Genomic DNA, 27,505 nt, shown 5'->3' on the forward strand with positions numbered 1-27,505 from the left:
GTGTCTGCTTTTGCCTTTGTGCTTTATGGCCAGGAAAATCCATGTCACTTAATTGGTATGTTTAGTTAGTGGCTCCTCCCAGGTGGATTTTTCCTGTCAATCCACTCTACTAGCTGGAGAAAGTTAATTCTTCTAGAGCCAGTGTTTTTGTGGGTGTCAGGTTATGTACTGAAGTAAGGAAGCTTGAACATACATCGATGTTTCAGAGAGAGGTGAAATCTGTGCTGGTGTATAAAACTGTTTCCTTATTCCTTATTTGCTTAAATGAGCTCCATGCCATGCAGCTCACTCTCTACATTTTCTTCCTTAAAAATCACTGTTCATTAAAAAACAAAACCCCAAAAGAATACCTCCCTCCCTCCAACTTCTCCCATATTTTATGCCAACTTTTTAGTACTAAGTCTCTTCCTCAAGTATAAACTCAATGTGAGCAAAATCCTAAGAAGTTCATAAATGTAATTTTTATTACATTTATCTCTACAGCTGAAATTAATTATTCAGAGTGTTCATTAAAAATAAGCTTTGGTAAGTGACATTTTAAACAGGCATTCAGAAGTGATTGCAAGAAAGGTGGTGATAAAGAACAGGGTCTAAAAGGAAGTGTGGAATTCTTGAACAGTTTAAACTGGCCTGTAAGAAGTCCAAATGTAGCTGTTCGGATAGTTTGGGAAATGAGACCACGTTTTTGCTGCTGGACTGAGGGGACTGCCAGCATTGCCACGTGTAAGTATTTGGTGTGGGGTTTTAAAATGTTCAGTGCTGCCATTCAGAACATAGAAATTTGCCATTAAAAATAAATTAAAAACCAGTGCAGGTGTTTTTTTTCCTCTTGATAATGGAGGAAATTTGGCAAAGGTGACTAAGAAGGCAGCACAACCTCCAGTATTCTGGATAGCAACTAAGAAGACCAGCAGAAACCCCCCATTTATTGCTTAATGCACATGGAAAGCTATAGTACAGTCTGTGCTTGTCTGGAATTAGACAAACATCTTCCAGAGCTTCTTGAGGTTTGCAATCCAACAGAGAATTGGCAGTCCATGAGGAATCCCATTTGTTGCTAGCAACAGATGTCATTACTGTAAGAGGAAGGCAGGGCATTGGTCCTTGGGGCTCTTTGCATCCAAAACCCTTGTTTTATCTGTGTCAAAGTGGATAGCCATTTATTATTTGCTCTTATGACACTTTTCTTATCTTTAACAATGGATGTTGTAGCACTGCAAGTCTTCAGCAGACACGTGAATATTGAAGCAAGAGGGCATTTCATTACAGCTGAAGTAAACAGGGTGTTGCTGTCACCAGATGCTGTTTAATTTGTGTTTCAACAATTAGCCAGGGAATACAGTTAGGAAAAAGAAATGACCATCAGTAATGTTAAAGATGTTGGACCAGTAAACACAATAGTGGACTATTTACTGTGGGAAACAGAGAGAAAAAAGCCTTCTCTGTTGCTAACCCATGAGTTTCCTTCTGAGCTCTCTCCCTAAGTTTACCATGAGCACAGCAGAAACACTCAAACCCATGGCTGAAATACTGAGTAGTGCTGTGGGAATAATGTTAATAATCTCTGCAAGCAAACTGAAATGATAAGTTGTGTGCTGGAGCCATTGTTTACTTTGGTTTTACTTTTGTATGATAGTGTAGACTTGATGTGATTTTCTCTGCAAGACCCCTAGTTATTTCCTGCTACGCTGTCATCGTAACCCAGAGACTCACTTGGGTTGGAAAAGACCTTTCAGATCATTGAGTCCAACCATTCTCTAGCTCTGCCAAGTCTGGTGCTATGCCATGGCCCTCAGCACCACATCTCTGCATCTTTTAAACACCTCCAGGGATGGGGATTCAACCACCTCCCTGGGGAGCCTGTTCCTGTGTTTGAGAACTCTTTCAGTGAAGAAGTTTCTTCTAATGTCTGATCTGAACCTTCCTTAGTGCATTTGTGGCCATTTCCTCCTGTTCTACCTCTGTTCCTTACGAGAAGAGACCAACTCCCACCTGGCTCCAGCCTCCTTTCAGGGAGTTGTAGAGAGTGAAGAGCTTTCCTGTGAGCCTTCTTTTCTCCAGGCTGAACACCTCCAGTTGCCTTAACTGCTCCTCATAGGACCCTGTTCTCCAGACCCTTCACCTTTCTTCTGACTCTTCTTCAGCTTTGTCGCTGTTATCTGGACCTGCTCCAACACCTCAATTTCCCTCTTGTAGTGAGTGCCTCAAAACTGAACCCAGGACTTAAGGTGTGGCATCACAAGTGCTGAGAACAGGGGCCAAATTCTTGCAAGAGTCTTGCTAGCCATGCTGTTGCTGGTCCAAACCAGGATTCTCTTGGCTTTCTTGGCCAGCTGAGCATACATTGGCTCATCAACCAGTACCACCAGGTGCTTCTCTACCAGGCAGCTTTCCAGCCATTGCACTGCAGAGGGTGATTGTGAGCAAGAAGTGAAAGAGAAGATTTTCTGTTTTCTCACATGGTAACTGTTTCTCTTATAATTTTAATCATTTTGTATGTGAAAAGCACACGAGTGTGGTTTATTCTTGTCATTATTTACCAATACAGTCTGGCCCTGATCTGCTCTGATGCCCATAGAGCCACCTTCACCTCCCTGACCTCCACAAGCCCCCAGCCCTTGAAGAAACTACAGGCACTTGAACTAAGCTCATTTTTGCAATAAATGCTTTTATGTTTCTTCTCTGGGAATCACCCTGATGAAAGTAGGCTGTGACCATGTTGGTTAGCTGTAGTATGTATGAAAATGCTTGCTCTCAGACTTTCCAAAACAGGAATTTGGTGACTCTCTGAAGCTGTGATTTGCAGACTTCTTCCTGTGTATCCTGAGTTGATGAATTCTTTATCACTTTGCCAGGGGTCATGGACTTAATTCCATTGAAGCCATCTGTCATGTGAAAGAATTTGAGTGCTTGAAGTAGTCCAGATGTCAAATTCGATGGATTATCAACTTCAGCCTTCGTTACAGCAGCACAATGCTGGGAGGGCAAGGCTTGGAGGCAGCCTCTGGTTTTAAGTTGACTCTTTAAACCATAAGCCTGTGTTAATGTCTTATTTGTAAGGTTTGATCTTTTACATTCCATGTTCTGATTTTTGTCTTGTAGTGTTGTCCCTCAGACCACGGTAATCCTGAACAACGACCGGCAGAACTCCATCGTAGCCAAGATGGTTGGGCAGGAAGAGCCACTGAGCAGAGCAGCTGATTCTCTGGAAAATATCCTTAGCAAGTTAGTAGCAGTTACAGTTATATTCCCCCTTCACTCCTTCCTTTGACAGATCAATATCAATCTCTGAAGCAATTTGAAGTGCAAAATGAGGAATGTTCTAGGTGACAGTGGGGAAGAAACACTGAACTGACACTTGAATATTCTATCAGGCTGATAAGGAGACCTCAGATCAGCAGTAAAGGTCCAGAGTAATGGTGGATAGAAAGCATCTTGGAGGATGTGGGATTAGTTCATTGTTAGTTGACTGCTGACAGATGAAGAGTAGAGTGCCCATGGCTATGTATTTTTTACACAGATGCACAATCACTTGAGAACCTGCCAAGATCCTGCCATAAACCTGCTGAAGAAGGAATATGCAGCAGCCTAGAGAGGCTTGTTAGACTTTGTGCTATTTAAAGCAAACTTCAAGTTCAACTGGAGATTCTGGGTTGAAAATAACTTTAAACAACTGAAAAAAAAATTACAGCATTTACTATTTAATTTTGCCACTAGCAAATGGCATCTTTAGAAAGTTTGCACCTTAAAAGTTTTGTTATTTCTGCTATTTCCCTTCTGCTTTGCTGGGTAGCTCCAAGTTGTGATTGGGGGTAGGCTTGTGTATGGGAAGATCATTTAATTTTGTCAGTTAGTGATTTGAATTGTCTTAATGCTATTCCTGATTAAGGATTGTGTTTCCCCAAAGTCACTTACTTTCTTCTCTCCACAGTGCTGTTCCTGGCCGTAGGCAGAACACCATAGTGGTGAAAGTTCCAGGGCACGATGACAGCCACAATGAAGATGGAGAGAGTGGCTCTGAGGCCAGTGACTCTGTTTCCAACAGTGGACAGTTAGGAAACCAAAGCATTGGGAACAATGTCACGCTTATTACGCTGAACTCTGAAGGTATGCTGACCCTAGCTACTTGAGCCAAGTAAATGTGGTGGTGGAATGAAGTAAGATTCAGCTGGAAGCTTCAAAGATCATTGAGGCGTCAGGCAGTACAGCAAACATCACACTAAGAGGGAATGAATCACTTGATGGAATCATAGAATGGCCTAGGTTGGAAGGGGGGACCTCAGATATCAACTACCATGGGCAGGAACACCTCTCAACTAGACTCAGCTGCTCAAGGCCTCATCCCACCTGCCCTTGAACACCCCAAGGTAGGAGGCATCCATAACCTCCTTGGGCAACCTATTTCAGAATCCCATAACCCTTGTGCTGAATAACTTCTCCCCAGAATCCAGTTTAAACCTACTGTCCATCAGCTTCAAACCATTTTCTCTTACCCTGTCACTAGACATCCTTATGAGAAGTACCTCTCCAACCTTCCTGTATATATGGAGCACACTGAGTTTTAGGTGATAACAACATGATGAATTATATTTTATGATCAGTTTGAAAGAGTCAGTGATGATTATTTTTTATGCAGACACATAATTTTACTTCAATTTATTTTGTTCTAACTACTTCTAAAAACATATTTATTGAATATTTAGCTAAGGGATGTGGTCAGTCATACTTACATTCCTGTAGCAGGTAAGAATAAGTTACCTTAGCAAATTATTGCAGCAGAATGCTCTTATGAGCTGACCTTTGTACCTAAGAAGTAAATGTGTTGTCTTTTTGATCTCTGAATGAATGACTCTAAATTAGGAGTCTGTTTCTTCTGCATCATCTCCAGCCATTGGTAAAAAGCATGTTGAGTGTGAGCAGGTTAGGATCAATTAGTAGTAAGGTTTAATTAAAGATAGCCTGATATTAAGTAGTTGAGTATTTTAAGTTCATTCAGAGATTTCAAAACTAAAAAATTGAAGAAGTTTCTTTAAAATTTTGGTACTTTGATTTCAGAAATCAGTCTACTGAAAATCTCATGCACCAAAGATTGTCCTAAGGCACCTGAACCCGGGGTTCTTCAACTTGTATGGATGCTCACACAACATATGCACGTTTTAAAGAGCTCTGAGGTTCTGTCCTGTTTGTATGTTGTGAGACAGTTGCCTCTGAAGGGTATTTCATTTTGGGTCAGTGGGGAATGAAAGGAGACTGAGACTGTCTGAGGAGTTTGTCTCAAAAATAGATCAGATGGCAGATAGGGTTGATACTGGATGTGGAGATGCATATAAAATGTGCTCTTTGTGGAGTCTGTTAATATTTCATACAGTTTGGTGTCAGCTATGCCAGGATCAAAGCTGCTGACATGAGGAGGGTGTTTGCTGTATAATGCCCTTTGTGACTTGATTGTTTGGCACCGATGCACACAGACAGATGTGATGTTGGCCTTTTATGCCGTTGGTGTACATGTAAATGTTTCAGAAACAGCTCATCCATTAATGTCTTCAGATCTGACTTTCTTCAGACCTTTAGAAGACTCATCCATTAAAAATCTGTGAGGCTGATGAAAGCTTTGAGGATCAGATTAGTAACCCCCCACACCTATGCTGCCTTGCCCTCGCGAAGATCAGAGCAGACTGCTTGCACAGAGGGAATGCTAAGTGAAGTAGCCTGCAGGATGTTGCCAAAATTACATTATTAATAAAGGAAGTGATGAAGAATAATAGGTCTGTTGTGCAGACTTGTTTTCTTCAGCAGCAAGAGGCAAAAGTGACAGCAGCCATCAGCTTGCTTTCATTGTCTGTGAAAGAATTCTGAGTGACTTGGAGTTGCTCAAAGGAATCTTGATTGCAAAATAGGAGGGCCTGGGCACGGTGCACTTCAGCCCTCGTGGTCTGAGGCTAAACAAGAGGTTTTCAGTACAATGCCCATCTGTTGCTGTGATGCTTTGGGTACTACCCACCCCCCACACACTTAAGAAAATCACCCAGACTAGACTCAGGGGCTGGAAATTAAAGAAGGAAGCTATATATATATATCATTTCCCATTGGAATGGGCTGCATGGGGAGGTGGTGGAGTCACCATCCCTGGAGGTGTTCAGGCAAAGCCTGGATGAGGCACTTAGTGCCATGGTCTAGTTGACTGGCTAGGGCTGGGTGATAGGTTGGACTGGATGATCTTGGAGGTCTCTTCCAACCTGGTTGATTCTATGATTCTATTTGCAGCTTAGCACAATATACAAGCAGATATTTACAATCTATACAGCTATAGACAGAAATATACAAGTTAAAATGTAATACAGAAACGCAACAGCCCTCCCAGAAACCTGTGAGTGAAGCAGACTGTGTTTCCTTTTCACAGCCTATAATCTAATTCTTCTCACTAAAATAGCCCAGCTAGGCTCAAACTAACACAGTTGTCTTGTGTCTGGAAAGCAAAGCTAACTTGTGCTTGCAGTTGGGCTTTAGCTGACTTTAGATATGGCAATGACCTCTGGATATTTTGAGGGTTTAGTTAACAGATTTATATGAAGACATTGTTTGCTCTCAGATGGCTTTCAGAAAGCATTTAATAACCCCATGTAGGTTTGAAAATATTAGTATTACTGCCACCCTATTCCTGAAAAAGAACTGCACTGAAGTCTGCAGCCCAAGTCCAATAATGGTCTAGAAATAGGGGTCTGGTGAGGGTTTTTTTGCTGACTGGACACTGTGACTTAATTTGGTCTTTTCAGTTGTGCAGTAAGCTGTGTTCTCTCTCTTGTTTGAGCAACAGTTCCTTTGTTCCTTCAGACAAGTGGAGATGCTTGCCCATTTTACAGCTGCAGCTAATGATTGGCAAAGCATCAGTTCTAAGATGCAGCATTTATGAACTAGAAGCACTTAGAACTACTGAATGTCTCATTTTGGTGCAGCTTTGTATGTCTTTCCCAAATTTCACTTTGGAATAATTAATATTCCTTCACATGGGGTTGATACTAGAAATGCCAACACAGGATATATTCACTGAGTTGCAGTCCTGACAGTGGTGTTCATGAAGCAGTCTTGCACAACTGAAGATAAAACCTAGCGAGAATAGAATTGCTTGGTATCAAATCATCAGTGTAAAATCAAGTTGAAAGGGGCTAGAAGCTTACCAGGAAGTGATTTATTCTTCTTCTAAAATGTATTGTTAATGTGATGTTTCTGGCATAGAAAATATCAAGTATATCCTCAGCCAGCCAACTTGGAAATAGTGTTTTTTCATTTAACATATAATTTTACCCCACAGATATTAATAACTGTCAGAAGTAATTAGTTTGTTCTTTCGAATGCACATTATTGTGGCTTTCCTGCTCTAACTTTGTTGCAGCCCAAGTGGATCTTCTGGGGAAGTGTTAGTCAGGTTGTATAAACAGCAGTCTAAGTTTATAACCTCGTTCTTTAGATGTAAAATTGCTTCCCTACAAATGAGATGATAATTTAATACTAAGATCAAAGTTTAAAGCCCTCTTGCCAGACTTCTCCTTTAAGATGATTCCTTCCTCCAGAAGCACTGTTTGAAAGGTCTGAAGGTTGCTGAGCCTCTCAGTTTAAATAGAGATGGGACAATTATTGGTGAATTAATTCTTTAGGCCTTCATACTGCTGAAGATATCAGTGCTAATTGACTGTGTGGTAAGTAAGGCCTTAGGTAGTCTCAGTTCATGGCAAATTTCCTCCTAACATTCCTGAGTTCTTTTGGATTTTGCCTTCCACTGCACAAAATAATACCATGAAGAACATTAGATCCATGCTAGTTTTAAATTACAGAAGATTTAAACCTATGTTATTAAGTACCTATACTCTTTTCTGGCTTTAATGAATTCTCTCCTGCTGGTATGTGGCTGTAATCCTGTCAAGGATTGGTTTTCAATTGCCTAAGCTATAACCTGGCAACCGTATGAACTTTCATGCTCACCACAAAGCTGTTGCAAAAATATTCCAACATTCTCAAATGTATTTGTCTAAACTTTTTAACTGAAGAGTTTTAGCATTAGACAAAGAAAAGCAAGTTGCAGTAACTAGGAGCAAATGAGTTCTGGTGAGAATAGTGAGGAGATTTTCAACACTTAAAAGTAGCCTTTAATGTTCCTAATAGATAACATCTGAGATGAAAATAACACACTTTTGGCTAGGTTCCAGTTACTTCCCATCCCATCTCCTTATTCTAAGGCTCTTCTCTGGCAGTATAGTCAGAGTGCTGCTACAAGGAGGATTTTCCAAATGTCATTTTAACCCCATCATCTTCTTTCAATCCCTTTCCCTACCTGCTTGCACTCTTGTTTTGAAGGAAGACCTTGCATTTTGCCATCTCCCTCACTGTTTTGATTCCTCTTTGTTCCTCAGCCACAGGCTTCTTGCTTGTAATGTTTTCACAGAGGTTTTTATGCTTTCTTCCTTGAGAAATGATCCTCATAACTATTTGTACATTGTTGTCCATAATACTTGCTCATAAAATTGTCTTTTAGCCATAGTTAATTCTAAGATACTTCCTTCTTGCATGCTCTGGTTTTGATGATGCCAACCATGTCAGTGTTGAGTAGTCATCTGCCTGACTGATGGATTTGTTGTCTCCTGCCTTACTCATGGACTATAAAATTGCTGGGTAGGGACATTGTGTTTGATCCATACTTGCATAGGACCTTTTGCAACACTCCATTCTGATTTAAAGAGTATTATTCTCTTTGGTTTGTAGGAAATAGTCAAAAAGTGTGGCTATTGTCCACAGTTTGTTGGGCAGTCTGCTTGGAATTAGTCTATAAAAGGTCACAATTAATAAAGAACTCTTTCTGATAAGTCTTGAGCTTGCCCTGAAGAGGTGTGTCAGAGTTTTACATTAAATATTAGCTAAGCAAGAAATGTGTGCAAACAGCAGAAGGCAAAGAACTGGTCCTATCCAAACAGATAAGCTCCTTCTTTTGGGTAACAGTTCTGCTGTGATCAGGCAGTTGGGTGTCATCTCCAAAGGTGCTGATATTTACTTGGAAAAACTTTACAAGCATTTATTCTTTGTTTTTACCAATATCCTAACATGGAAGTCCAGAAGTTGCCTTTCATTTTAAATGCAGTTTATGTACATAGAAAGACATTAACTTGAGCAGCTGCTTCAGTTTAGCTCAACAAAGCTCAAGTGATATTTCCTGTTCAACCGAAGACTGAGCTGTCTAAAGACACTGATTATTTGATGCTTGTACACTTGTCTAGGAGATATTTTACTTAATACCAGAAGTTTCTCATATCTTGAAAGTAGTTATCAAGATGTAAAGTATATTACAATAATACTCTTCTTACACATCTTTGATATATGGTAACACTTAAAATATTTCATCTGTGACTTACTGTACAAGCAAAAGGAGCATCTGTTCTTAAAATATCAATGTAGGTTATGTTACCCTTCCAAATCTTTCACAATAGAGTTGCTGTGCTGTTTTTGAATAAGGAAATGAAAAAAGCAAAACCTCTCATCTTTGTCCCATAAGAATGCCCCATTCAGCATTGCTCTGCTGCTTTAAAAGCAGGTATGTTTGAAAATGTCTTTACCAAAGCCAAGACTTTGAAACTGCAGAGAAAGAAACACACTGTCCTCAGTATCTTCTAAGCATGTAAAATGCTACTAAACAGAGCACCACAATAGCTGGTATTAAATGATACAAATAGAATAGCAAGATCTGTTGATTTACAATTTGGTTCAGTGAACTTTACCCTTGGTGCACTGGTGTATGGTGTTTGGTACCATATGTGATAGTTTTGTGTCATAGTTGCTTGCTGTGCACTCCTTTTATTGCATTTTAAGACCATCAGAAATATGGAATTAGATACATTAAAAGTAGATTCTTTGAGAGGGGAAAATTGGTCATCAGAATGTATGAATTAAAGGATGAATAACAGTTTCCTGAAGAAAATTGTTTAGTCAGCTGTAGAATCTGAGAATCCAGAATTGTTTCAGTTGGAAGAGACCTTTAAGACCATCAGGTCCAACTGTTAACACCGTGGTGCCAGGTCATCACTAAACCATGTCCCTCAGCACCACATCAACACCTTTGAAACGCCTCCGGGGATGTGGACTCCACTACCTTCCTGGGCAGTCTGTTCCAGCCTTTGACAGCCCTCAAAGGAAGAATTTATTTGTCATGTCTAACCTAAACTTGACTTGGTGCAGCTTGAGGCAGTTTGCACTTGTCTTTTCAACTTTGCATCTGAAGCAGTCATTTTACAATAGTACAATTGTCCAGAGAAGGGCAACAAAGCTGGTGAGGGGCCTGGAACACAAATCCTATGAGGAGAGGCTGAGGGAGCTGGGGCTGTTTAGCCTGGGGAAGAGGAGGCTCAGGGGTGATCTTATTACTGTCTACAACTACCTGAAGGGGCATTGTAGCCAGGTGGGGGTTGGCCTCTTCTCCCAGGCAACCAGCAATAGAACAAGTGGACACAGTCTCAAGTTGTGCCAGGGTAGATATAGGCTGGATGTTAGGAGGAAGTTCTTCAGAGAGAGTGATTGGCATTGGAATGGGCTGCCCAGGGAGGTGGTGGAGGCACTGTCTCTTGAGGTCTTCAAGAAAAGCCTGGATGAGGCACTTAGTGCCATGGTCTAGTTGACTGGCTAGGGCTGGGTGCTAGGTTGGACTGGATGATCTTGGAGGTCTCTTCCAACCTGGTTGATTCTATGATTCTACTATGAACTAGTCCTCAGAATTTGCTTTCCAAATGTGATACCCAAACAGGTCTTTGTATATGGCCTAGCCTTACCTGTCCACAGGATTGCTCAGTTCACTGTAAGACCCAGTCTGACATGTTCCATGATCATTTGCATCACTTTGCTTCTCCTGCCAAGCTGCTTATGACCAGATACTGACAGCAAGAATGACTTTGCAAATGGCAACTTTTTTGTACCTTAATGCTATCAGTAGCTGATGTGAAGACTCAGATGGGACTTGAGAAGCTTCAATCACTTGCTAAACCCAAGGAAAACTGTAGGAATGGGAGTTCTTTGGTTGGTTTTGTTTTAATTATTACTGGGAGCACACAAGTGAGCAAAGGTTTCTTCCAGGCATGTGTTGCAGTCATGTTTGGATTTAACAGCCTGGGTCACTGGGTGAAGTTAAACATAACAAAGGCTGTAAACAAGCAAGTGGGCAAAATCTGAATAAGAAATTCAATTTTCTGATAGGAACCATGTGTTCCTAAAGCCCTCTGAGCTCATAGATTTTAATTTTCTCAGTTTTACCTGGATATTTTTATTTATTTCTTTTTAGCCAACCATTTCTTACAGCTTATGGCCTCATTTCTCACACCTTTTGAATAAACTCTCTGGCCTTCCATGAGGCCTAAAGCAAGTGAATTTCCTCTCTCTCATGGACTTAACCATGTAGTGAAAATGAGGCTTAGTTTTTAATGAATGAGTCATCTCACTGATGTTGTGCTGAGACTTCTGTGCACACCATGCTGTTTGCTCAGCCAGGAATGCCTTGATACTGCCTGTCTATATATGTTCTTTCATGCTGTGTTGTCTGTCAGGCACCTGAAGAAACCATGAGATAGTTCAAATACATTGTCAGAATGTCTTATGCATAGTTTTCCAGTTCTCTAACTTAGAAGCTTTGTTCTTGCAACTAAATTCTTAGAACTAACTTAGAACTACTTAGAAACTAAGTGGAGCTCTGTCTCCATTAGCCAGATCCTGTGTGCTGTACAATACCCCAGTAGCTGGAGCGCAGGATTCTTCTGGCCACCTTTCTTTTAAATTTACATGGAAATTAATCTATTTTTCTCTACAAGAATAGTCAAGTGAAAAATTCCTGTTCTCTGTCCAGGGTTTCTGATCTGTGTGTGTGTTTTATGCCTGCTTTTGCCAGAACTCCCAGCTTCTTGACTGGTTTTTGTGGTGGGAGGAGGTTTTGGTGACTTTAGCTTTAAAGCCAGATCTTCATCTTCCTTTTAGCACAAGCTTTAAATCACGTTGCTGGATGTGTAGGTTAACATACAGCCTGATTGTCACTCTGTTCCTCGTATTTAATGATTGATGGCTAATGGGTAACATATAGCCTGACTGTCACTCTGTTCCTTGTATCTAATGATTGATGGCTAATAAAGTCTGGCAGTAAATCACTACCCCTCTGACCTCCTGCAGGGGCAAAGGACTCATGCTAATTGACAGTTTATTTGAAATGATGATGCTGAATCTTCTGCACACGAACCAAAATACTATTTAATTTCACTAGAAACGAGGGCTTGTTTTTGTAGGTTAGCATTTTGAGTGTTGTGTTTTAAGGCTGATTGATCTTTCTGCCTTTGCACTGCAGCTCCCAGTTGTTTTTCTCTGCTGCAAATGCCAGATTTCCACCCAGCCTTGTTAGTAAAATAAACGCAGCTCCTTGGCATAATGGAAGGTGTTAATTCAAGTGTTTATGTGGGCAGGTGTTTCCTTTTGTTTTTCCTAGTGTAAAAGGAATGACTGGCAGCATCTTGTGAGAGCAGAGCCTGGCTTTGCTTCTAGCACTGCTGCTAATGCTCACACATCAGATCGGGGGAGCTATCCCGATGGAAGGACGTGAGGGAGGGTTACATGTCTGTCATCTCCCCGGGTGGGAGAACACAGACACACGTCGAGGGGGAGTCTGAAAGCTACAGCAGCTCTTGTCTGGTTTTTGTTCACTTGACTTAGGTTTTCTTGATCCTGACCCCAAAGCTCTCCTCCTGTTTCCATAGAAATCCTTGTTTGTGCAGCAGCCCCAGCACGTCCTCGCTGAAACAGAGGAGCGGTCAGCTGCCTTGGGAGATAAAAGCAATGGGCTTAACACAGGAAAAAAGATTTGAAAACAGCATTGGAAAGTAAACTAGTTCTGGACTCAGTTGACTGGAGATAAAGGCAAATTTTCTGATCTCTTAAAAAAGAAAACCAACATTGAAGAGAAGCTAGAAATTAGGCTGTCTGTCATTGAAATGAGCTGCTGAGTATAGAGAGGAAATCAGATAAAAATGTCAGGACTTCTAACACTGTAAGTAGAAATGATCAAGAGCCACTTCTCTGATGATAGAATGTTTGACTTCAAGAAATGCAAGGAAGTACCATTCCACACAGCACTCAGAAGGCATTCAAAATGCAGCAAGGCCAGCAGGAGAATTACCAAAAGAAAAATACACTGGGGCAACACAGAGGTGCATTAGCTGAGTTATAGATGACTGTGGGGCGTTCATGCTTTATTATTTCTAAGAGAAGTGTGTGCTTTGACTGTATTCTGCCTCCACAACCCTTCATGTTACTTCTGTTCCTTTAAAGAATAGAAGCTGTTTGTGGTTGTACAGTGCTTAGTGCAGTCCTGACTTGGTGTCTGGTTATTGGGCTATGTTAAGCCAGAACTCCTGGTTTTATTGCTGGAGGGAGGTTAAATCTAGGATTCTCTGATGAAGTTTTGCAGAGAAAGATGATAGTTTGCAGGCTGTGAGATAATACTGAAGAAATTTAGCTTCAAGATGGAAGAATTTGTGGCTTCAAGCTGGAAGAGGGTAAATTGAGACTGAATATTAGGAAGAAATTCTTTACAGTGAGGTTGGTGAGACACTGAAACAGATTGCCCAGGGAAGTTGTGGATATCCCCTCCCTGGAAGTGTTCAAAGCCAAGTGGGATGAGACCTTAAGTAACCTGGTCTAGTGGAAGGTCCCTGTCCACAGTGGGGGGAGTGAAACTAGATGATATTTAAGGTTTCCTTCCTGCCCAAGCCATTCTATGACTATTGCAGTGTTTATAGGAAGTAACCTGACTCATCTAGATTCTATCTAGATACTACATTGCATGCCTGATAGTACAGGTGAAGAGCCATTTGGATGAGCATAAAAGAGTGTCTGAGTGCTAGGAACTGCAAATGATGCAGCTTAAATCAACAGTATTTATGTACTTAATTGTTCAGAGAGAGCTGTTTACCAAGGCCTGCAGTGATAGGATGAGGGACAATGATTTTCAATCAGAGAAGAGTAGATTTAGTTTGGGTGTTAGGAACAAGTTCTTTACAATAAAGGTGATTAAGCACTGGAGCAGGTTGCCTAAAGAGATGGTTGAGGTCCCATCCCTGGAGATATTCAAAGTGAGGCTCAACAGGGTACTGGGCAACCTGATCTAGTTGAGGCTATCCCGGCTCACCGCAGGGGAATTGGAGTAGATGACCTTTAGAGGTTCCTTCCAACCTGGGTCACTCTGTGATTCTATGAACTTCCATCAAACTGGGTCATTTCCTCCCTTTTCTTTACTCAGTCTGCCCTCTCCCATCCCACATGACTTGTTCAGAGCAGTCTGCCTCCCTCATAAGTGACACTGCACCACCTCTTTTCAGCAGGTGTTTTTTGGTGCCAATCTCATTGTATCTGCTCCATGCAGAGTGCCAGATGTGTTAGCAGGCTGGTAGGAATCCTTTTCCTATTTGATAAGGAATACTTCAGCTTTTGTGCCCTCAAGTTGCTGCGGTGAGACAGCATAGTCACAGCTAACTTCATTCATGCGAGTTCCACTTCACACAAAATGATCTCAAAGCAAAATCTCCCTTTCACTTGAAGCTTTTGTTTAAAGGCAGGAGGAAAATGCAAGAGATAATTTCACGTGGGGCCTGTGTTGCTAGGTCAGAGTAGCAAGAGAATGTCTTTTTTCCAGGCTAAGGCAATAAAAGAGCAGTTGCATGTGGTAAAAACGGTATGTTCTGGACTCTCTGCCAGTAAAAAAAAAAAGGGGAAAAAAATAGAAGATTATTTAGCAAATTGAAGAAAAATCTTTGGTTCCTGTGGGCTGGTTGTGTGTGTTAAACAAGCCTGCAGGTGAGAGGGCTCCATAAGTAGTAGTAACTCTAACAGTAGGTCTGTGAGCTGGTAAGGCGGCAGGATGTTGGTAAGGTGTAGGATCATTTACTCAGGCTTCCTAGAATCTCTTTGAAGAACCCAATGCATTTATCCAGAGATGCTTCTTGCTTTTCCCAAGTCTTTGTTAAACAGTCAAATTATCTTTGGGAACAGACTGTTGTTTTCCATAATAATGCTAACCAGACTTGTGGGGAAGCCAGACACAGTGGCATTCAAAACAAGCTGTAATTAATTTGAACCACCTTAGTTTTCAGATGGCACTGTGAGCAGAAAGCAGCTAGTGTGTCCTGTTATGCAGTTCAGGATAAAAAGTAAGGTTCAGCTAAAAATGCTCAATTTTCATACATAGTAAGTTCAGATTTGCACAGAAAAAGGTTTGTGGGCCCAGCTGCTACATACATCAGCATTAAATATTTTTCCTCATGAATGATTACAGTTGATAATCTGATGTTTCTAATGATATCTCAGGATTGCATAAGCTAACATTTGCTTCACACTGTCATTATTCATTGCAATAAACTTGCATCTGACATGTGGTATGACTCAACCCAAAGGTCATGTTGGAAAAGTGTTTTTTAACATTTTGGGTTGCTTTTATGTTAGGTTTTATTGCATGCTTTTGGCTTGTAGTCTAGTAAAATGCAGGCTGCTTAACCTATGGCAGCACTTGGAAATAAAGATGCTGCTTGCTCTGGGGTGCTGTTCAATGTCAAAAGGTTATGCTCATCTGTCTGAACTCTGTCACCCTGTTTTAGAACTAGAAGGCTTATGGAAACCAAGAATTTGTGATTCTGTATTTAACATGAAATTCTAAAGGCAGTTAATGAAAGATAAATCATGGCATTGAATGACTTGCTCACATTTTTACCATTGTGAAGGTGTGTGAAGCAATAATGAAATACTTCAAAGCTCTCTTATGGAAGGGCTAAATATCTTCTAAGTCAGGAAGCTTTGTTTTACTCCTCAAAGTTGAGCAAACACAGAAATAAATCCAAATGGTGTGTGTCAGCAAACAAACAAGTGGTAGTGGAACATTGTTCTTGCCAGTTCCTATTAGCATCTCCAAGACCTGTACTGGAAATTGGTTTTACCTGGAATGAGAGGCTCATCTGAGGTCCTGTGTTGCATCCTCCACTCCAGCAGGGATTGGTCATCCTTATGAGCTCTATTCAAGTTTCTGGTTAGCCTTCAATCCACTAACTTTTGGCATTGCCTGCAAAGATTAATTTGCAGTGAGGGCTTAGTATTCCCTGTAAGAGAAATGCCTCTTTTTTTTTTTTTTCCCTGTCAAAATGAAAGGCTGGGATAGAAATCAAAAAATGTCTTTCTGTATAAAATGTTTATGTGTACACAAGGGAAATTAAGTACAGTTCTGCTGTAAATGACCTTGTGCAAGTATAGAAGGGAAGGTGATTAATGATTGATTCAATATCTGTATGCTGGGCTTGCTCCTTGCTAAACTGTCTTTAGGAGATCCTGCAGACTTCTGGCTGGTGAATCTGAAGAAAGACTACAATTTTGACTTTGAGGTGTTTTGCTACCTTTGGAATGATTGTCATGGTATAAAATACTCTTTAAAAGAGTGATTCAGTAAGATACTTGCTCACTATTTATTGTAATTTCTCAGATCTATCATCTTGCTTAGGCTCATTTTGATCTGATGCTTTGGGGAAAAAATGTGGTTCAAAGCTTCTTGAAATGAGCTGTTCTTTAAGGATGTTACGAGGTTGCAGTAATCTTCATTTTTAGGGGCTGACTCACTTGATGAATGAGAACACTCAATCTGGTGTCCTCTTTCAGCTCTTGGCCTCTGGTATGAGGCACTTCAAAAAGACACCCGAGAGCAAGTTAGACATCTGGATTAACTGCACCAGTTGCTCATGTAGGCCAGAACATGATGGCAGTAACCTTTGGTCACCATTGGTGTGGAGTTGAGAATTATTTTTTTGATCTGTAGCAAATCTTCTGAGCCATTAGTCATGCTAAATTATAAAGTTTATGGAGACTATGAAGAAAACCTGATCTAATAGAAAATGGCCCTGCCTATGGCAGGGGGTTTGGAATTAGATGATCCTTCAGGTCTATTCCCACCCAAACTGTTTTGTGATTCTTGAGACTCTTGCAACTTTAGAACCACATGAACATTCAGGTTGGAAAAGAGCCTTTGGATCACCAAGTCCAACCAATAACCCTGCTCTGTAAGGTTCACCTCTAAACCATATCCCCAAGCACCACATCAAAACAACCTTTAAACCCATCCAAGGTTGTTGCCTCAACCACCTCTCTGGGCAGCCCATCCCATCTAAGAATAATAATAAAATCCTACCTGAATTTGGAAGATGCAATGAAAAAAGGAGGTTATTTGAAGCCAGGCTGTAAAAGTAGTTGTTTTAAAACCAGGCTGGGTATTGCATCTTGCCTTGAGCAACCTGGTCTAGTGGAAGGTGTCCCTGCCCATGGGAGGAGGGTTGGAAATCGATGACCTTCAAGGTCCCTTTTCAACCTAAACCATTCTACAGATCTATGAACTTAAGAATCTCACACACAGAATCACAGAAACATCCAGGTTGGAAAAGACCTTCAGGATCACCAAGTCCAAACTGTAACCCTATTCTACAAGATTCACTTTAAATTGCATCCCTAAGCACCACGCCCAAATGACCCTTACACACATCCAAGATGGGTGACTCCACCTTCCTGGGTAGTTCATTCCAGTGCCTGACCATTCTCTCTGTGAAAAACTTTCCTAATGTCCAATCTAAACCTACCCAGTCTTAGCTTGAGGCCATTCCCCCTTGTTCTGTGTGCTGTTATCTGTGAGAAGAGACCAGCACCAGCCTCTCCACACTGTCCCTGCAGGTACTTGTAGTCAGCAATGAGGACTCCCCTCAGCTAAAACTAAACTAAACAGCCCCAGCTCCCTCAGAAGTGTTGACTGTAACTTGAACCTGACTGTTCCTGTGTTTTGTGCCACAAGTAGAATTTCTTTCCTCTCTCTTTTCAGAGGATTACCCCAACGGGACGTGGCTTGGCGATGAAAACAACCCTGAGATGCGGGTGCGTTGCCCTATCACCCCCGCCGACATGCTGCACATCAGCACCAACTGCCGCACAGCCGAGAAGATGGCTCTGACATTGCTTGATTACCTCTTCCATCGGGAAATTCAGGCCATCTCCAACCTTTCAGGCCAGGGGAAACACGGGAAGAAGCAACTGGATCCTCTCATGATTTATGGAATTCGCTGTGAGTATAATACTGGAACTTCTGAGTTGATGCTGCGCAGAGAAGGCAGCAAGCGTCTGCTACTTGCAGTCCAGCTGTGTTTTGTAAGAATGGGGTATGCACTGGCGTTGCCAGACAGCTGGTTTGTTAGTTTATTATGTTTTTTCTTCTTTAATGAAGGAATACTAATAGGCTGCTTTGATTTAGAGTTTGTTGTGGGCGTTCACCAGAAATTCTTCAATCTTGAAATCCGAATTCAGGTTTCCTTGTAACTACCAGCTGCGAGCGTGCCAAGTGTAGTAAATATTGCAGAAATATGCCTTTCTTGGACTGTGGAGCAAATAATAAAACACATGATACAGATTGAAGTAGTGTTCAAATGTTCAAAACAGTGTGGTCTTGACCATCAGTTTTTTATTTCCATTTGTTTATTAATTCAGAAGATTTGCTGCTGTTGAGATGGAGGTTGTAGCCAGGTGAGGGTTGGTCTCTTCTGCCAGGCAACCAGCAGTAGAACAAGGGGACACAGTCTCAAGTTGTGCCAGGGGAAGTGTAGGCTGGATGTTAGAAGGAAGTTGTTGCCAGAGAGAGTGATTGGCATTGGAATGGGCTGCCCAGGGAGGTGGTGGAGTTGTCGTCCCTGGAGGTGTTCAGGAGAAGAGTGGATGAGGTACTTAGTGCCATGTTCTAGATGACTGGATAGGACTGGGTGCTAGATTGGACTGAATGATCTTGGAGGTCTCTTCCAACCTGGTTGATTCTATGATTCTAAAGGAAGCATTGAGTGTTACAAAGTCTGTGGATTCATAATGGCAATTCACATGATGATAATGTCTGCTCCAGGGTTCATGCTTAGGCTGCACAGGGAAGTACTTGAGTCACCATCCCTGGAAGGTATTTAAAAGCTGTGTAGATGTGGTGCTGAGGGTCATGGATGAGCAGCAGACTTGGTAGCATTGGATTAATAATGGCTGGACTTGATCTTAAAGATATGTCCCAGCCTAAACGATCCTGTGATTCTTTTGGTTATTAAACCTATTCTACAGTAACAAACAGATGTTACTAACATTGAAGATGCAATTTTGGTCAGTTCAGTAGGAGTCAAATGTATTTTTGATCTAAAGTGGGGAAGAATTTGGGCATTAGGAAATTATTTACTATGAGAGTGATGGAACACTGGAACAGGTTGCCCAAAGAGGTTATATAGTCCCAGTTGTGGGAGATATTCAAAGTCAGGCTTCAGTGGGGCTCTGTGCAACTTGGTCTAGTTGGAGATGCCCTTGCTGACTGCAGAGGGATTGAACTTAGACGACTTTTAGGGGTTCCCTCCAACCTAGTGCGTTCTGTGGTTCTATGATGCTCTGATGTGGTGACTTCTTGCAGAGTATTGCTCAAGGAATACATTGGTGTGCATACATGTGCCACGGTGCAGTAAGTGCCAGTAAAGGAAGCTGGTGAAGGCCTCTGAGCCATGCAACTCACAGAAGTGTTACAGCTTTTGTGTGACAGTAAGGAGGAAAGAGGTTTAAGTGTTAGTGTGCAATTACTAGAGTCTCAAAATGACCATCTTTACTAATTGAACTGGATTTCAATATACCAGTAGATCTCATTGCTAAAAGGCTCTTTACAGCCACATTTTATGTAGGTCATCCATGGATTAGTAGAGGGGGAATAATTTGTTGTGCTGGAGTGTTCTGTTTGGGATTGCCAATTTGAAATGCCAATTAAGGCTTAAGAACCCAGCCAGAGCGAGCTGATTTTAAATGGTGTTTGAAGAATTGGGCAGTTTGGTTTTATCCTCTGTTTGGGCATCATGTTTAAGGGTTATGTGAAAGGAAACATGAAGAATATTCGCTGCTGACACTGCTGGCTTTTGCACTGAGTTGAGCTGGGGCAGTAGAGTCCTCTTGACCTGCTTTTGTTTCCAGTAACTTGCTGGTTGGCTCAGGGAAGTTGATAGACAGAAGGAACCTGTTCAGTTTGCATTAGGCCAAGCTTTGTTCTATTACATACTTAAAGCAGAAGACTTCAAGCTGCAAATATATTAAGTATGTATTTTTAAAGGAAATTGCTCAGCCTAGAGAGGAGAAGGCTCTGAGGGCACCTTATAGCTGCCTTCCAATACCTGAAGACTGGAGAGGAACTCTTCATAAGGGTTCTGTCGACAGGACAAGAGAGAATGGTTTTAAGCTGAGGGAGAGTAGGGTTAGACTGGATCTTAGGTAGAATATCTTCAGTATGAGGGTGGTGGGACTCTGGAATGGGTTGTCAAGGGAGGCTGTGGATGCTTCCTTGTATTGATGCTAGTTTAAACTTCCCAGAGACTCAAAATATAGCTAACAGAACCAATACAATAATAGGATGCCTTCCTCTCTCCACCCCTTTGTTAAGGAAGGAATTAGATGTAGAGAGGAAAAGGGTAAGAAACACCCAAAGTCTTGCTTCAGTTTGGAAGTTAAAAGAAAAACTTTAACAATAAATAAAAGGTATTTAAGGTAGGGGAGTTACAAAGAGGTATAAGGAAGGGAAACAAGATGCAAGATATATACAACCAGATTAATGGCAATGGATGGAGGTGGATTCAGGAAGGGGTTGTCCACCATGTGGCCACATGGCAAAGCAGGAACAAGGGCGATGCTATCAGGCAGGCAGGGAGACAGAGAAACAGGAGGTTCCTCTGATTTTAGAGGGGGCTAGACAGGAAGTGGGAGTGGACTAACCACTATACCTGGGGTCAGGTTCAGACCACCCCCAGGTGGGTTAACCCTTTACATCCCTCTCTGGCAGTGTTCAAGGCCAAGCTGGATGAGGCTTTTGATCATCTCAGTGTAGTCGAGAGGTGTCCCTGCCCATGCTGGGGAGATTCTGAGGTCCCTTCCAACCGAGGCCATTTTGTGATTCCGTGATTATGATCTGAAGTAATTTTGTTTTCCAAATCCTCTTTATCTGTTGATCTTATCAGTGTGAATGACCTTGTTCCACCGTGGTTGTAAAACCTCCATAGGTTTTTGTTGCCAATAGGAATCCTTTTCTGGCACTAAAGCAGGTCACTAGCAGCCCTTTTCCCCTGGTGCTTAAGTTTGTGAGTTTATACCTATTTGTGTAGCAAGAACAGCTCTTTGAAAATGTGAGCACAGGAAAGGAATGTGTTATGTGAGTGAATGCTCAAGCTAGGGATTATGTCATTTCTGTGAAGCATTCTGACTGTGAAGAAATAGGATTGCAGAAGTGATCCCTGCAGCTGACAAAGGTTTGCAGTGGCTGAAATGCACCAACAGTGCATCAGAAGCAGCGGCATTCTGAAGGATGAAACAGGAACCAGTGTCTGTGCCTTTGATGCCTGGTTCAGAAGGTCTGAGATGCAGGTACCTGAAACTGTCTCCTTATTTTTCCTCCATATTGACAGTGTATTGTTTCCTTTTGGGAAACAATCCCTAACTAACCAGGAGTTTTGTAGGACCTTTAGAAGAAACATGCCCTGTGTGAATCTGGCCACACTATTGGGTACCTAAATGTTACCAGTTACTGAGATTTGCTGCCAGCAGTGACAAAGAAACCTGTAGCAACAAATGAGGATGTAAGCTTGATGAAGCAGCAAATCTACTAATAACAACATTGGTCCAGAAATTATTTCATGTAATAATCTAATATGCCATCGCTGTGAATAATTAGATTGAAATGAGATTTGATTTCAGAGACCTGCATATGAATTTGCTGTGATGTGGGTTTGCATATGGCTGCCTCATAATTTTTGAGGATAAAATTCAGGCCATGTTCAGCTCTCACAATTCCTGTTGAGTTCAGCTGTGCCACCTCCTTTCTCAGGGAGGTGCTGGGAAGAGCCCTGCTGCATTGTACCTGCTTTGCTTTGCCAGTCCACAGCTCATTTGCTTTTTATTGGTGGTGTTCCATAAAACCTACCAAACACTGAGCACAGCACTAAGGTGGGAAGTGAATTAGGTTGTTGTCCTAACGTGGTGGTTTGCTTCTGCTCTGAGTATCAATGCTGTGATCATCAATGAAAAACAATCTCATGTCATCAGCCTCACATTTGCCAGCCGTAGCTAGAAAATCTCAGGCCAGCAGAAAGGATTTCATGTATCCTCTTGCTTCATTTCTGGTCAGTGGAAAGATCTTCTAGCAGAAGAAAAAAAACACTAACCAAATCTATATTTAATAGAGGGAATATTTTATGTAATATGCATAAACTCCAGAGTATGAAGAGCTGTGTGTTTAGTAAGAATTCCTGATGTGCTGTGTTAGGTTTACCGCAAAAGAGATGAAAGTTTGTCTTTGGAAGTATAAATTTTCACTTGTGGAATACATTTGCTTGTGGGGTGGCTGTGGTATTGAAGAGAGTTTTTGGGCAAGAAACCAAAATGACTTAAACACACTATGTGTCATTAAGTAGCTCATTACTTCAGCCCTACTAAAAATATAGACATTTTGTGGTGAAACATGATATAAGAACGCCCGCAGTTACAATGTTCTTTGTGTAGCAGAAAAATGAAGATTTAGCTCTTTTAAGATTTTACTGCAATTTCCACAAAGGAATTCAGAATTTTGCATTTGGAAGCAACTTTAGAAGACAAAAATTGATTTTTTTTTTTCCCCCTCCTGAAAAACAGTTGAGGGGATTTCTGATGCTAATAAAATATCTATCGATAGTTCTTTCTCTTTAAGTAAATGAAAACAAAGTAATATTGTTTCCTACGTGTGTAACTCCTAGTGGGTCACTTCTGTGACAGCCTCTTGCACTGCACGTGTTTTTGCAGGCTTGCTAATTATTTTTTAACATGAAAAAGGTCATTTGGAAAAACTTCTTAACGTTAAAGCTTAGTTGGAAGAGCTTCTTTGAGCACTAGAGGAGGCTGCCCAGAGCGGTTATGGAGTCTCCCTTCTGGGGAGATTCCAAACCCAGCTGGACATTGTGATGCTGGGCAACCTGCTGGGGGTGGCTGATTTAGCAGGAGGGTTGGAGTAGATGATCTCCAGAGGTCCCTTCCAACATCCCACTGTGCTGGGGTTTTGTGATTCTGTGATCAGTGCCTACAAATTAAACGTAGAATGAGTGGCTGGGTGGAAGAAGGAGATGCAGATTCTCTTGCTGTGTGAAGGGGAACCTGTGTGCTTAGTTCATTGCTATCACTGGACACCAGAAATCCTCTTTTATGTCCATAGAGTGGAGTCATCTGATGCTCAGGAACTATTTATGCAAATTGAAATAACTCTTACATTAGAAACATGATTTTTGGTTAAACAAACAGCAACACAAGAACAAAGAAAGCCACCAAAATCCCTCAGTAGCTGCAGAGTGGGGAGCACCATGGTGGAAGATACATGAGTACTGCTACAGCCAGCTTAGTACTATCCTGCTGAATTGTCTTATCTCCTTCCAAGCCTACTTTGTGGAGTGAATTTTTGCTTGTTGCCATTTGTGAGTTAACATTTATTTAATCTAGAAATATTTCATCATTTAAATAACATAAGGAAAAAAAGTGTTATCTGAAAACCCCTTCTGATAAGGTCTGATTTTTAACTATCTAGTAAATGAAAGAAGAAAATTCTGTTTCACATGGCACAGAACTTTTCCTTTTTAGGATGCAAATGAAAATGCAGACTAGAGAGAAATAGGTAACCGAAGCCTCATGTTTCTGTTGTGTCATAATTCTGCTTCCAATAAAGGTAGGACCACTTTTGTGCTGTACCAGTTGAGGGAGATGTTAATGATGTTTGAGAGAAGAATGAAACAGAGCTGTGTCCACTTCAGAGGGAATTAAGGACATGGCTTAGGAAATTCCCTGACACAACACTGCTGGAGAAGCCGACCACCCTTACAGCTTTAATAGGAAACACATTGGGCTCCTGTTTAATTGTGTAATATGTGTGAGTTAGGTCAGTGTATGTGTAGGTGTAGGGATGTATTGCTCTGCATAACACAAACACAATGCATGTTGGGCTAGTTGGAACCACTTGTAGCATCTAAAATCCTTGGATCACAGGAAGTCACTACATTGTTCCAGCTTCTCATTTGCTTCTAATGATGCAGCAATGCAGGATAAACAACTAATACTCCACAGTTCTATCTTAAGCATTATCTAGCTTTTACATACTGGAAAAAGGGTTAGCTGTAGTGTTTCTCACCAGTGGGTCTGTTTTATGAACCTCTGCAGGCTACTGCTACTATATAGAATACTTTAGATAAACATTAAGTTACTGAAATGACATTTTCTATTTATACTGTATTTAGTTGTTTTTTTTCCCATTTCCCCCTTTTAAAAAAGCCTTTTTATTGTTCTGTTTTTATAAGCCATACCCATTTTTACTTTCAGATCCTTTTCTCCTCCCTAATCTCTGTATATGTTTTGTTCACTTTGTCATCTTTTTATTCCCTGTTTATAATGTTGAGCTTTTTGCCTCACTTCTGAATTTCATACTGTTCACTGTCAGACTGCAAAGTACCATAGATTAAAACATTGTCACACCTAGGTACAACAGGCAGCACTACTAGTATTGCTCATCAGCAATTGCATCTCAACCTTGGATTCTGTCAGGAAACTGTTGGAAAACTTCCCTCAGAATTCAAAGTTTTTCAGATTGGCATTTTGTCCACTCTTCCATATTTCATCAGCTCCAGAGAGTGATCAATTTCTGTAACTGGGCTTTTTTTGTGACTGCATCACTAATTGTCATGTCAGTCTGCAGACCAGCTAACTCAAGAATCAGTCATGCTCTGGATACTCTGGGGGGCTTGTGGGGGAGAGGAATGAGTTATTGGTGGTGCTCAAAGTAATAATTTGTGGGGAGCCTCTGATATTTTCTGTTTAACCCCTACTTCTGTTTGTCTGTTATACAGAACATTAACTGATCTTCCCAGGTCTAGTAGTCTGAAAAGAAGTAGCATAGTTTGTGTTTGCATGGATGAGCTAATCTTGTGGTCCCTGGAAATACTTTTTGCCAACATTTTCTTCTACTATTAAACACTGTGGAGTGTAGCTCTTTGGAAATAAAAACTGGGTTTAAGGCTGTTCCTTTGAGGACTGTGGTGTTCCCAGATGCTGTTGTGCAGTTCTTCTCAACTGGCAGATTGTGGCTTAGAGGTAGGATAAACTTCATTCTGCAGTTTGAAGGGTTGAGTGTAAGCAGACAGGAATTTGCCCAATTCTGCAGCATCATGCCTGTGGCAGACAGAAGAGTTCAAGCAGGTTGTCTTCAGCTGTGTGCTACTCAGAACCTCTTCTCTGCATCTTGCAAAGTGGACCACCTCCACCTGGCAGTTTCAGGAGAGCTGTGTTGTTCATTCTGAAGTCTCAAAGTGGTGACTTGTTAAGGGAAGAACTTGGGAAGAGAGCAGAGTGTCTGCAGAGGTGTTGAGCTATATCTTAAGAAGAGTGAGAGCAAAATCTGAGTTCAGCACATCCCTTAAATGGAAAGAAGGCAAAGCATTTTGTTGTGCTTTTCTCTTAGAGGAAAAAAAAACATGATTTTATTTTGTACAACACCCTTGACACAAGCCTTGTGATGCAGCAGTGTTGATTTTTCAAACATGTTGTCTTCCTCAGAGCTGCAAAAGTCTGCCTTCAGTTCCAAATAGCTGCTTCTTTGTGAATCAATTCGATGCTGCCACATGGAAGGAAGTGATAACCTCTTTGGAGGCAAGAAGATAATAGGAGAACCCATAGAGTTTATCTCAGCTCCGCAGTTCTCATAAATGGCATCAGTGCTGGCACTTGCTTACTGACTTGATGCAAGCACTCTCAATGCTGGCTCTTGTCTTCTTTTCTGGGCACTTATGTTTATTTCAGTTAAGTTCCTGGCCAGTTACTCTTTAATAAACTGAAATAAAGGCAGCAATTTGGGGAAATGAAATAAATCACTGGCTGTGTATTTGCTCTCTCCTTCCCAGGCTTCTCTTGTCATTCTTGCATGATACCAGCTACAGATTTAATTTGTAACTGTGATTGCATGTAACTTGACTGGGCATGAGGAGCTCTCAAGCATTTTGTGACTTCATAGGTTCTGCAGAAACAACACAACCAATGCATTAAGCCACTCAGACCATTTCTTTCCAACCCTTCCATCCTGTCAATACTCTTCTGTTTTGGCAAGACCCATTTAAATTTAGTATTCACTGCTTGAGGAGCAGCTGAAAATGTTAAGTCTGTGAGCATAAAAGCAGTTTTCTCAGTCACTTTAGGTGTTGCTTCAGGAGTGTATAATGACACAGGGACAAATAGTGTGATTTCTAAGAAGTGCTCACTGAGAAGGTTGCTGCTGCAAGTACTATAACTTAGTTGAACCAGTGCTGTTTTTCTCCTAATGAAAATCAAGAGTTTTGCATGGATTTCAGAAATTATTTCATATTCTTGTAAAAACAAGCCCCAAATCCTGTTGCCAGCAAGAATCATAGAATTGTTTAAGTTGGAAAAGACCTTTAGGATCACTGAGTCCAACAATTAACCCATCACTGCCAAGAAATATCAGACCATTTCTTATTCATGTGTTGCGTGTGATGTCCAAGAATCCTCTTTATCAATACTGAACATCCATCTGAGCTCACAGAGGACTTTATAGCACAGCTGTACTAATCACTATTTTCTTTGGGTTAATTCCTCCAGCTGTGGAACTTCTCCAGTGTTTGGACTGTCTGCAGGGTAGTTACTCTGCAGTGGTGCTGTCCCTTTAGGGTCTCATTCAGAAGGACCCAGAGCATGCTTTGCTGTCAGCATCTGCAGAGGATGCAGGTGGTCACCTAGCCTTATTCCAGCTCAGTACCTGCATAAGTATCCTAATGAACTTTCAATGGACTCTAGACATGAAATATTTTCTTTGCTCTCAAGGGCCTGTAAATAACAAAATTGCTTTTACGGTGTGGTTTTGGAAGACATGAAAGTATTTGATCCCTGACATTTTGAGAGGAAAAGTAGCTCAGCCACCAAACCCAGAGACATCAATGCAAAAGCCATCTGTAGAACACATCTCTGCCTGCAAGAATTCCACAAGACGTAGTGAAGGGAATTCCAGAGCCTCGCAGAGCTTTTCCTTTCCTGGCTTTGAACTTGTTTGTCTCCCTTCCACAAGGGTTAAAAAGTGAAGCGAGGAGATGCTTCAAGCTGACTGCAAGTCAAACGTAAACAAACTGCCACAGCGTTCAGGTTTCTGTGGTGCCAGGGCTTTCCAAAGCCACAAGCTCCTTCGGCAGGGGAGACCTTTTCCTTCTTGCTTGGTGAGTGAGTTGTTCTTGGCGGCACGTGTGGCGGTGTTTGCCATCCAGATGGGCTCCCCGGCGCTGCGGCGAGGGCTTATGTAACGGGGTGTCTCGGCAAGGGGGTGCTGAAAGCAACAACCCTCCTTTTTCCACCGGGCTGCGTTGTGCTGCGG

The 27,505-nt window shown here is 41.5% G+C and overlaps 1 protein-coding gene across 1 annotated transcript in view; it reads left to right on the plus strand.

Annotated features, from left to right (window-relative positions):
• Nucleotides 1-27,505, plus strand: part of BANP (BTG3 associated nuclear protein) — a 167,170-nt gene that overhangs the window by 33,159 nt on the left and 106,506 nt on the right. The window contains exons 5-7 of the mRNA XM_064160088.1: nucleotides 3,103-3,225; nucleotides 3,932-4,107; nucleotides 17,906-18,145. Of these exons, the coding sequence (XP_064016158.1) occupies nucleotides 3,103-3,225; nucleotides 3,932-4,107; nucleotides 17,906-18,145 (539 nt within the window). The remainder of the gene's footprint in view (nucleotides 1-3,102; nucleotides 3,226-3,931; nucleotides 4,108-17,905; nucleotides 18,146-27,505) is intronic.

Source organism: Pogoniulus pusillus, chromosome 20 (genome assembly GCF_015220805.1).
Source record: "Pogoniulus pusillus isolate bPogPus1 chromosome 20, bPogPus1.pri, whole genome shotgun sequence".
Classification (NCBI taxonomy): domain Eukaryota; kingdom Metazoa; phylum Chordata; class Aves; order Piciformes; family Lybiidae; genus Pogoniulus; species Pogoniulus pusillus.